The sequence below is a fragment of the Hyperolius riggenbachi genome, chromosome 9, assembly GCF_040937935.1.
Source record: "Hyperolius riggenbachi isolate aHypRig1 chromosome 9, aHypRig1.pri, whole genome shotgun sequence".
Lineage (NCBI taxonomy): Eukaryota > Metazoa > Chordata > Amphibia > Anura > Hyperoliidae > Hyperolius > Hyperolius riggenbachi.
In genome coordinates this window covers 43,749,773-43,762,397 of record NC_090654.1, presented here as the reverse complement: position 1 = coordinate 43,762,397, position 12,625 = coordinate 43,749,773, and the positions used below count along the sequence as shown (strand labels likewise).

Sequence of the window (12,625 nt, the reverse complement as noted above, 5' to 3'; positions counted from 1 at the left end):
GACCAAGTATTGAGTGCATAACTGAACATAATTATTTGAAGGTTGACTTTTTTTGTTTTAAAAACACTTTTCTTTTATTGATCGGATGATAATGCTAATTTTTTGCGATAGAAATTGTGGGTTTTCATGAGCTGTATGCCAAAATCATCAATATTAAAACAATAAAAGGCTTGAATTACTTCAGTTGTGTGTAATGAATCTAAAATATATGAAAGTCTAATGTTTAGCAGTACATTACAGAAAATAATGAACTTTATCACAATATGCTAATTTTTTGAGACGGACCTGTATTTGCTTTAATGGAATCAGCCATAGGATTAACATCCTGTGTTTATAAATTAGTTGCTCTGCCGAGGACTGCCAAGATTCCTGAGCTGACACAGCTGTGAGATTAAATTACAATTGTGATTAGTCACAGATGAGGGGGCATTCGGCAGGCTAAACCCTCTAAATACATACAGGGTGCATTTCTCTATGTTTTCCTTTTGTACTGTGCAAGAGTTCAGGTCCACTTTAACCACTTCCAAGCAGAAAAGCTGTTGCTAAAGACGCCAGGACGTAGGAGCTATGTCCAGCGTTAAAACAGTCGCCAAACGATCGCCGCATTCACACATAAGTGCATGCGCATGTCTGCCACACTACCGATCGGAGCAAGGGACCATGTGATCTCTCTACCCGATCGATGCCCCCCCCCCCCCCAAGCCGCAATGATCGCTGTTACAGCAATCGTAAACCACCGATACAGGAGGTCATTACTTCCTGTAAAGTCCTGCAATGCATGTGCACGTGACCTCAGCACTGATTGGTCCAAGGGATCATGTGACCACACAAGTGTGGCCTCATTAACTGTGCCTCTCTCACAGCAGTTCTGTTACCTCACATCTGTGTTCTGAGGTAGCAGGAGCTGCTGCAAGGGGTCACCTAAATTTGGGTGCTGTGTGCACTGATAAATTTGGCCACCCAAGTAAAACAATGCTAATATCTGCTATAACAGTAAATTTGGGTGCCAAAATTGTCCGATAAAATAGAGGCCGACAGGACCACCCACCATAGAAACTGCTGCTATAAATATAAAAATAGGTTATTCTATCGGGCGACTCTGGCACCCAAATTTACGGTTATAGCTGCTATTAGCGGCGTTTTATATGATATTAGGTATAGATTGGGGAGTATTAGTGTTAGGAGTCTGTGTGGGGTGGCTGGGGTTAGGCATAGATAGGGGAAAGTTAGTGTTAAGCATAAACAGGACTTATCTATAATCACAACGTGAAGAAAATTTGGAGCAAAAATGATGTTAATGGGCATGAAATAACGGTAATAGAATATCGGTATTTTACTGATATTCTGTTATCCACTATAGTAGAATGGAAGCAGGAAAAAAGGGCGCATATGGCTAATGGACAAAAAGTTATGATCAAACTTGGGAAAGTTTTAGCAAAACTACCCGTGTCGGTAGCTTACAAAATACCCACTTTTGAATAGCCCTGGTTGTTGTTAGCTTTCCACAATGGTGACATTTGTGGCCTTTTTCTGATGTCCTGACTCTTCTGGGGCAATGCAAACAAAGAATGGCGCTGTAACAATTAATAAAAAAAAATGGCTTGCAAAAAAGCCAGACGCACCTTGAGAATAAAGGATTGCTGTGCATCCAGTTTGTAATCAAATGACGTATACGTGACCTCAATTTAATCATAATGAGTTGTAGAATACTTTTTGATGTGTCTTGTAGCTTAAACCCGTCACATAAAAAAAGGGTAGTGACAAGCTCAATCCATTATGAAAAAAATGTAATTTTATAAGTTTTGGTCAAATATGGGAACATTTCATTTCAGCAAAATTACAAAAGTTTACAAAACACCCACTTTTGAATAGCCCTGGTTGTTAGCTTTCCATAATGGTGACATTTGTGGCCTTTTTCTGCAGTCCAAAATCTTCTGGGGCTATAAACAAAGTATGTCGCTCAAATAATTTATGGAAAAAGTTGGCCTGTCCAAAGCCACATGGACACTTCATCGTTAATGGCATGCTAGATGCCCAGGTAGTTATCAGATGACATATATGGGGTATCCTTTTAACCGTGACAAGTTGTAGAATAGATTTTAGGGTTTTTCGGGTTGAGGCTTATGTCTTATGAAAGACGTTTAGTGACAAACTGAACCAAAAGCAATTTTTTTTTCATATATTCAGTAGCAAAATAAAAAGTGTGTGTAAAAATAAAACCAAGAGACAGAATTTAAATTGGAATGCATAAATCGCTACTATAGGGACTTTTGCAAATGAGGGCTTGTAATTATTGCTAGGGTACAATGTGAAAACAAGAAACACAACACAGAAAAAATACCCTTTTTTTCAAATAATATATTATTATATTATACATTGCACTAGGGTCATCTTTTAAATGTTGGGATTACCAGGACAAATGGGCAAATTAAATGTGTGTGTGTTTTATCTAGAATAGCATTGTTTATTTTAAAACTAGAGGGGATTGAATTGGAAAAAACGTGTATTTTTTCCCTTATTTTTCCTTTTAAAATGCATAGAAAATAACGTAATTACTGAAATCAATTACCTCCCCAAAAAGCCTTATTGGTGGCAAAAAAAACAAGATATAGAACATTTAGATATGATAAGTAGTGATAAAGTTATTGAGGAATGAATGGGAGGAACACTGAAACCAGAAAATTGCTTGGATGCATAAGGAGAAAAAACACTGAAGGCTGAAGTGCTTAAAGATCATCAGAAATGCCAAATTCTGTATTTACAATTGGAATTCCAAATTAATTCTGCAAATTCAGAGTTTGCATGGAAAATCATGAAATTGTAAATTATTGTAAATATATTTTCACTGCAACCATAAGGTCAATTATGTATAGTGCGAATTTGCGAAAATATTTTCACAATAGGTTAAAATTTCCTTTCAAATTTTCGCATGGAATTTTGTCATTTGCATCTCCTGAGCATGCTCAGCAGACATTTTTTTGCTATTTGTGCGAAAAATGATTATGCATTACATCGACGTAAATTACACCAATCGTTTGCAATTTCTAGTTTCGTTACTTCCGACTTTGAACTTGAAATTGCAAAATTCTGATGTGAAAATCGGAAAGTCTGAAATTGAAGCAATAAAAGGGACTGCTTGGCAACAATATCTGACTGAAAAAAAAACATTGTTTATACAAAAAAAAGAAAAAAAAATCTAAAGTGACCTCATCAATATTCTCGGAAACCTGCTGGAAGTGAAAGCGCACTCTGCTACAATTACCTTGTCTGCTGTTACTAGGGAAGCTTATTCGGATTCCACGGAACTGAAATTTCCATTTCTGATCGGAAAACAAAAATCTGATTTACCGCAACTCGGTCATGTTAGACCAATCACAGAACTCGGAAGCGTTGGACCAATCAGGGAATGCAGAATTTTTCAGCAAAAATCTGATCACTGCCGTCATTTTAGACCAATCACAAGACTGGTTATTCCATTTTTCCAATTTCCGTTTTTACAATTTATTTTCATTTTTTGCATTCTCTGATGCAAAAAATGACTACTAAAATATTCCTTCAAATCAGAAAAATGGAACTATAGTGGCCAAAAATGAAGAAATTATGATTTTTTTCCCCATTTGTTTCTTATAATTCCCGTTAAAATGCATTTAGGATAAAATTATTCTTAGCATAATGTACCACTCGAGGAAAGCCTGGTGGAGAGAAAAACAAGATATAGATCATTTCGTTGTGATTAGTAGTGATTAAGTTAAGTTATTGGTGAATGAAAGGGAGGCGCGCTGACAGGTGAAAATTGCTCTGGTCCTTAGGGCCTATTCACACTAGACCGTTTTTCAGTCGATTTTGGCAAAACGCTCAAACGGTAGCGCTTTTGAAAGCGCTAGTGTAATAAAACCCTACGGGCCCATTCTCACTTGGGCAATTAACGCAAATCGACAAACGCAAACGCATAGCCTACACCATTTTCAGGAGATTTCCCGGCGATCGCGTTTCAAGGCTATAGAAGCGCTAACGCAATCGAGAAAAAATCGCCAAGTGTGAATGGTGATTTTTTCTTCTGTTAAATGCAAAAAATCGTCATAGCAAAACGCTAGCAAAAGCGCTGGCGTTTTGTGATCAGCAAGTGTGAATGGGCCCTAAAGGGGTAAAACCCCTCAGTGGTCAAGTGATTAAAGGGATACTGTAGGGGGTCGGGGGAAAATGAGCTGAACTTACCTGGGACTTCTAATGGTCCCCGCAGACCTCCTGTGCCTGCGCAGCCACTCACCGATGCTCCGGCCCCGCCTCCGGTTCACTTCTGGAATTTCAGACTTTAAAGTCTGAAAACCACTGCGCCTGCGTTGCCGTGTCCTCGCTCCCGCTGACGTCACCAGGAGTGTATTGCACAGGCCCAGAGAGCGGGAGCAAAGACATGGCAACGCAGGCGCAGTGGTTTTCAGACTTTAAAGTCTGAAATTCCAGAAGTGAACCGGAGGCGGGGCCAGAGCATCGGTGAGTGGCTGCGCGGGCGCAGGATGTCTGCGGGGGACCATTAGAAGCCCCAGGTAAGTTCAGCTCATTTTCCCCCAACCCCCTACAGTATCCCTTTAATGTAAGCTAAAGAGAAATTTGTAAGCAGTTTGTACAGAGTGCTGTTGCCACAGTCATAATCTAAACTTACAGTAATTTTTGTAAACAAAAATGTAAATGTGATATTTAAAATCATTCAATTGCACATTATTTATATACAGTATTTAATTTATAGCTATGAGAAGGAGGCAAATTGTAAAAGTATTTTGAAATGACTCTAAAGGTGGCCACACACCATACAATTTTTTTAAAATATCTGTTCAGTTTAAGAATTGCAATCAATTTTTCTGACTTATTGTAACAATTCAAAATTATGACCAATGTACCACACACCCATGTTACATTTTTCCCCAATTATAATAAAAATGATTGGAAACTCTGAGAAAATTGCTAGGGTGTGTATATGAATAAATTGACAATCTAACACATACAATACAATCTTTAGTAGAAATTGAAGAGAAATATCTGGCATTACGGATCAATATAAATCGAAAAAAATGGGAAATCCTATCAGATTTTTTAGTCGAATGAAAAAAAAGTTTTAGATTTTTTCGAGAGATACGATCGTTTTTATCGAATTGCTTAAAAATTGGATCATTTTATTGTATCGTGTGTGGCCACCTTTAGTGTGTGACAAGATACAGTGCATGGCAAATAGAGTGGGGCCGAACCTCCGATTTTCGGTTCGCGAACCGGGTTCGCGAACTTCCGCATAAGGTTCGGTTCGCGTAAAAGTTCGCGAACCGCAATAGACTTCAATGGGGATGCGAACTTTGAAAAAAAAAAATTTATGCTGGCCACAAAAGTGATGGAAAAGATGTTTCAAGAGGTCTAACACCTGGACCCCCAGGTGGAGGAGTGGGATACATGCCAAAAGTCCCCGGGAAAAATCTGGATTTGACGCAAAGCAGCGTTTTAAGGGCAGAAATCACATTGAATGCTAAATGACAGGCCTAAAGTGCTTTAAAACATCTTGCATGTGTATACATCAATCAGGTAGTGTAATTAAGGTACTGCTTCACACTGACACACCAAACTCACCGTGTAACGCACCGCAAACAGCTGTTTGTGTAGTGACGGCCGTGCTGGACTGGTGCGCACCATGGCGAGAGTGCAGGTTTTGGTGGCTTTACAGCCCATATGGTCGCCTGGCTGATGTAGCTGAATGACAGAACAGTGACTGTCCAGCTGATCAAATTTGGTCTGACCACAATGAGGCAACGACCTTATTATCGTGGGTGTGCCCCTCGAGACACTCATCTAGGCGCCGGTCATTGCTTCATTGTGATACGCAAGCCCCTTCACCATGGCGGGTTCACTGAACACAACAGGTATGCAGTGGCGGGTTCACTGAACAGAACAGGTATACAGTGGCGGGTTCACTGAACAGAACAGGTATACAGTGGCGGGTTCACTGAACAGAACAGGTATACAGTGGCGGGTTCACTGAACAGAACAGGTATACAGTGGCGGGTTCACTGAAAACAGAACAGGTATACAGTGGCGGGTTCACTGAACAGAACAGGTATACAGTGGCGGGTCCACTGAACAGAACAGGTATGCAGTGGCGGGTTCACTGAACAGTACAGGTATGCAGCGGCAGGTTCACTGAACAGGTATGCAGTGGTGGGTTCACTGAACAGGTATGCAGTGGTGGGTTCACTGAACAGGTATGCAGTGGTGGGTTCACAGAACAGGTATGCAGTGGTGGGTACACAGAACAGGTATGCAGTGGCAGGTTCACTGAACAGGTATGCAGTGGTGGGTTCACAGTACAGGTATGCAGTGGTGGGTTCACTGAACAGGTATGCAGTGGTGGGTTCACAGAACAAGTAAGCAGTGGTGGGTTCACAGAACAGGTATGCAGTGGCAGGTTCACTGAACAGGTATGCAGTGGTGGGTTCACAGTACAGGTATGCAGTGGAGGGTTCACTGAACAGGTATGCAGTGGTGGGTTCACAGTACAGGTATGCAGTGGAGGGTTCACTGAACAGGTATGCAGTGGTGGGTTCACAGTACAGGTATGCAGTGGTGGGTTCACAGAACAGGTATGCAGTGGCAGGTTCACAGAACAGGTATGCAGTGGCAGGTTCACTGAACAGGTATGCAGTGGTGGGTTCACAGTACAGGTATGCAGTGGTGGGTTCACTGAACAGGTATGCAGTGGTGGATTCACAGTACAGGTATGCAGTGGTGGGTTCACAGAACAGGTATGCAGTGGCAGGTCCACTGAACAGAACAGGTATGCAGTGGCGGGTTCACTGAACAGTACAGGTATGCAGCGGCAGGTTCACTGAACAGGTATGCAGTGGTGGGTTCACTGAACAGGTATGCAGTGGTGGGTTCACTGAACAGGTATGCAGTGGTGGGTTCACAGAACAGGTATGCAGTGGTGGGTACACAGAACAGGTATGCAGTGGCAGGTTCACTGAACAGGTATGCAGTGGTGGGTTCACAGTACAGGTATGCAGTGGTGGGTTCACTGAACAGGTATGCAGTGGTGGGTTCACAGAACAAGTAAGCAGTGGTGGGTTCACAGAACAGGTATGCAGTGGCAGGTTCACTGAACAGGTATGCAGTGGTGGGTTCACAGTACAGGTATGCAGTGGAGGGTTCACTGAACAGGTATGCAGTGGTGGGTTCACAGTACAGGTATGCAGTGGTGGGTTCACAGAACAGGTATGCAGTGGCAGGTTCACAGAACAGGTATGCAGTGGCAGGTTCACTGAACAGGTATGCAGTGGTGGGTTCACAGTACAGGTATGCAGTGGTGGGTTCACTGAACAGGTATGCAGTGGTGGATTCACAGTACAGGTATGCAGTGGTGGGTTCACAGAACAGGTATGCAGTGGCAGGTTCACTGAACAGGTACGCAGGTATCCAGTGGGCTCACTGAACAGAACAGGTATGGTGGGCTCACTGAACAGAACAGGTATGCAGCCAGGAACAAGCTAAGCCTAACTAATCTTCTCCTATGAGAGACAGTCTGCAGCAGCTCGCCCTACTCTCACTAACGCAGGCACACGAGTGAGCGTAATGGCCGCCGCTGCCTGCCTTTTATTAGGGGGGGGAGTGGCTCCAGGGGCTAGTGTAGCCTAATTGGCTACACTGGGCCTGCTGACTGTGATGTAGAGGGTCAAAGTTGACCCTCATGGTGCATTATGGGGCGAACCGAACTTCCGCAAAAGTTCGCCTGCGGGACGCGAACGCGAACCACTGAAGTTCGCATGGAACCGTTCGCAGGCGAACCGTTCGGCCCAACTCTAATGGCAAATTACATCACCTGCATAAAAGCAAAATCAGTTTTAAAAAATTATTATTTAAAAAAAAAAAAACCACAAGTATGCCGCAGTGACAGTCTCAAACTCACTTCGAAATAGCATGTGCTCTCTTTTTTATTTTACTTTTTCCTACCGTCAAGGTGCCCATTAAGATTTTTTGCGAACGATCATATTTTTGATAGGATCATTCACATCAAAAGAAAAGATTAGATTTTATAAAATGGACCTAAAATCTTGCACAGGACAGAAGGAAAACATAGAAATGCACACTGTATGTATTTACAGAGTTTAGCCTGTTTAATTTCTCCTTCATCTGTGACAAATCACAAGTGTAATTTGATATTTCAGCTGTTTCACCTGGCTGCCTTGGTAGAGCAGCTAATTTGTAAACACAGAAGGTTAACCCTATGTCTGCTTCCATGAAAGCAGGATGTAGACTCACTGCAGATTTATTGAAGGATTTGTATCAGCTGTAACAAAGAAATGTTTTTCTTTAAGGCTGCTTTCCCAGTGGGACGTTACAGGCGCAGGTTAGAGCAGCCTGTAACGCAGCCCAACTCGCAGCACTGGAAAATCAATGGGCTGTTCATAGTGCCCACGTTGCGTTGGAGTATAAGGCAGCACGGTAAATGAAAGTGCAGCGTGCTGTGCGTTATACTCGTATGTGACTGCGTTCGGATGTTTGCACATGCTCAGTACTGTTTTTTTTTTTCATTTGCCGCATGCGCCGTTTTCGTGCGATAGTATGCGTCAAAAAGTATGCATCACGGACGCATCAAGAGACGCATAACGCGGCTCTATATAACGTCCAACTTGAAAGCTCACATGCGTTGTGTTAGGGACACATCTTAGTGGGAAAGAGCCCTAAAGGTTATTATGCTGTTGCTTATCTTGTAGAGCAGAGAGGAAGTTCTGAGTTCAAGTCCGCTTTAAACAAGACCCCATCTGCTACAGTATTGTGCTCAGTCATCTGACTCTTGACCATCAATACAAGGGAAAGTACAGTTGCCTCGTGTCTGAAACTTAAACTGCTATTATTATATTCAACTTTGTTCTGCTCAATAAATTAAATTAACGAAACAAGAAAAACCTGAATCCCCGCTATTCTAGGTTATACTTTTACAACTGCACATGTTTACTTTTTGTGTAATAAGTGTATTTTGCAATTACTATTGTGCTTTGTTCTTTCTGCTAATAATTTACTAGGTTTGCTTAGTAGGAATTGTTAGAACTTTCCGCTGCTGTATTACGCCTTAATGGCATTCAACATTTACTTTAGTGAAATATTATGTATATTTTTAGACTGACGAGTGTTGGATCTCATCCAGAATGGGACAGGTCTGGCCTTACAGTATAACGACTGAACAGACAGCCTCTGTTATTATATTACCATATTGTAACGATTGGTGTCAGCAAGTAACATAATTCTGATTATTAGGTTATCTGCAGTATCACCTATAATGCAGATATATACCTGATTATATGGTGATCTGCAGAATCACCTATAATACTGGTATATAAGAGCTGATGTGACTACCAATAGCAATGAGTGATAGGTAAGGTAGTGCTTGGTGCAACAGTAGTACTGATAGGTTAGCTAAGCTACACCAGAGGTGCTGGTGGGCACTAACAGTACCAGACCCCTCACCAGAGACTAGGGCCCTCTGGTGAGAGTAGAGAGGTCAGACTAACAGAGTTGGCAACAGGCTGGCAGATACGGTACAAAGTCAGAAGGCAAAGGCAAGAAGGATATAACAGGCTGAGTCAGCAACAAGATCAGATGGGCAGAAGTACAGAATCACTGAGAGTAAGAATAGTCAGAACGAGATAATACAATATTCAATTATAATTATGGCTATCAAACAATCCTATCACTGTGTGAAATCCCCGGTTTCCTCCCGGATCAAAGCACACCGGATCTATCTAAGGTCTGAGCGCTAACACGAAGTATTCGCAACAGCAGACAAAGTGCAATTGACAGCCCTCTGCCTTTATGCTGACAGGGACTCCCCGAGCCCTGCCCAACTAGCCAGACCAATCAGCGTCGAGAAGCGCTCCCTGTGACGTCAGCCGACCCGCAGGTCAGCTGACACGCCTTCGGGAAGCGTAAAGGTCCCGCCGCTGGGCGCGTGCACGCATAGCTCTGAGCTTGTGTGCTGACGAGAGCCCCGTGCGTGGCGTGCGACTCAGCTGAGCGGCGGCGGTCACGCTGCTTTCCGTGATCGCTGCTTCCCCGCCGCTCGTTACACATATCTTCTGCTTCTTATGGAATCCTTCATGCAGAGGCAGCCATAGAGTACGTGAGACCTGGGGCGAGTGTCATATGCGGGGCCTAGAGCCATAAGTGTAGGCCATCTGCCATACCACCTTGCTCACGGGCTTGTCCACTTCTAATACAGTACGCCTTATTATGGTTTAAAAACAATTAAGTTTGTCAAAGGCCACTAAGCCAACCAATAAACTTGAGATGGGTACTAAGCTGGCTGGGGAACTAGGGATGGGTACTAGACTAGCTGGGGTGCTACAGATAGGTAGGTAGAGGCAGGCTGGGGAGCTTGTGATAGATACAGGCTGGCTGGGGAGCTAGGGATGGGTACTAACAAAACAACACAGAACATTTATATAACGCTTTTCTCCTGGTGGACTCAAAAGCGCCAGAGCTGCAGGCACTAGGAAGCGCTCTATAGACAGTAGCAGTGTTAGGGAGACTGGCCCAAGGTCTGCTACTGAATAGGTGCTGGCTTACTGAACAGGAGGAGCCGAGATTAGAACCCTGGTCTCCTGTGTCAGTGCCACAAGCCAAGTGGCACGTGCAAAGTGCCAAGTGCAAAGTGCCACGTGCAAAATGCCAAGTGCCACGTGCCAAGGGCCACGTGCAAAGTGCCAAGGGCCACGTGCAAAGTGCCACATGCCGAGTGCCACATCCGGCATGCCCCTGGCAGACGTTACACCTGCTGCTGCACTGCCCTGCTCCTGCTGCCTTTACTGCTCCCACTGCCAGGGTGCCACAGGCCACTGCTGCTGAGCTGATACCACCTATATTTAACCCAAAAAGCAATTGCTGCGTAATTTTTTGGAGGTGTCTGGGCTGAAAACTGCCATGTCCCAGTTGTGCGGTTGGACTTTGGACACAATGTGGGCTGCACGACCACTGTCTGGAACCTAGTCCTTATGTTAATTGACAGCCATTTTTTTTGGGGGGGGGGGGGGGGGTTAAGTCCCCACATAATCAATTAGTGTTTCCCTTTAAAAAATAATGATGCTACATGCCTCATTTACCCTAAAAACGTTTTTAAAGCAATTTAAAGGCCACTTCTGGTTTTTCTATCCAGATATCCGAATCTGCCTGGATACCCCAGATACTGAGTTCGGATATCCGATTCGTATTGGAAAATTTTGAACTCGGATATCCGACCCGGATCGGATATCTGGGTATCCGGATCCAATCCGGATTTTGAAAAGGGGTATCCGAGCAGCACTGTACATTACTACAACAAAGGGAAAGCAATTATTTACAGTGCATTTTACTCTAGAACACGTACATAGTGTATTTGTGCATACACATCTATTTAAGATTTTACAATTTTTTGAGATAGTGGTCCTTTAACCTCCCCGCCGTTCTATTGAGATCGCCAGGGAGGCTGCGGGAGGGGTTTTTTTTCAATTAAAAAAAAACTATTTCATGCAGCCAACTGAAAGTTGGCTGCATGAAAGCCCACTAGAGGGCGCTCCGGAGGCGTTCTTCCGATCGCCTCCGGCGCCCAGAACAAACAAGGAAGGCCGCAATGAGCAGCCTTCCTTGTTTGGCTTTCCTCGTCGCCATGGCGACGAGCGGAGTGACGTCATGGACGTCAGCCGACGTCCTGACGTCAGCCGCCTCCGATCCAGCCCTTAGCGCTGGCCGGAACTGATTGGTCCGGCTGCGCAGGGCTCGGGCGGCTGGGGGGACCCTCTTTCGCCGCTGCTCGCGGCGGATCGCCGCAGAGCGGCGGCGATCAGGCAGCACACGCGGCTGGCAAAGTGCTGGCTGCGTGTGCTGCTTTTTATTTGAAGCAAATCGGCCCAGCAGGGCCTGAGCGGCAGCCTCCGGCGGTGATGGACGAGCTGAGCTCGTCCATACCGCTCAGGAGGTTAAGCTACTTATGCTATTTTTATGCCCGCTTAAAAGTCCCATTAGCCTTACAGTTGGTTTTCCTTATTAATTTCTAATTCCTGCATCTCTTGGCTCCATTGCTCACCAACAAAATACATATAAAGAACAAAATCAAATATCTATTTTTGGCTTTCACTGACTTGACAAGAAAGGATCAATTATTTTTCCGTTAAGTTTTTATCAATCAGCAATCTGAGACAAGTCACCTGAGTCATGATATTGACCAGGAAAAGCCTATGATTTTGAATAAGATCAATGCAATTTGATGCCAGTGCTGAAGATCAGAAGGTGTATAAAAGGTCCCTCAGGCATCAGAGGAGACATCAGAAAGCTGGGACCATGGACGAGTCAATGGGTAGAAGAAAAGTCCTCTTTATTGTGCTTCTGATGGGCCTGCTGGGTTGTGGTAAGCATATTCAAAACTTTATACAAAAAAATAAATCATCGGCAAGGTTTTCTGTGCATTTTCAAGCACACCAAATTGAAAGAGAGAGTAAATGGGTGTTTTGAGACATCTGGGCCCATATGCTATTCACTTTTTCACCTGAGTTTTCTCCTAGGAGAAAAAATGTAATCTTTGATTTAAAATATCTTTTTAGCACTTTGCAATGGAAAAAAAAGT

General features: G+C 43.6%; 1 protein-coding gene across 5 annotated transcripts in view; it reads left to right on the top strand.

Moving 5' to 3' along the window:
* The window catches only part of LOC137532276 (zona pellucida sperm-binding protein 2-like), a 180,576-nt gene that overhangs the window by 147,046 nt on the left and 20,905 nt on the right, over positions 1-12,625 (top strand). The window contains exon 1 of one of the 5 annotated variants that reach the window (XM_068252612.1): positions 12,348-12,409. The exons of the other annotated variants lie outside the window; for them this stretch is intronic. Coding sequence (XP_068108713.1) covers positions 12,355-12,409 — 55 coding nt within the window. The 5' untranslated portion in view covers positions 12,348-12,354. Of the gene's footprint in view, positions 1-12,347; positions 12,410-12,625 lie in introns of those variants that run through there. 5 annotated transcript variants of the gene reach the window in all.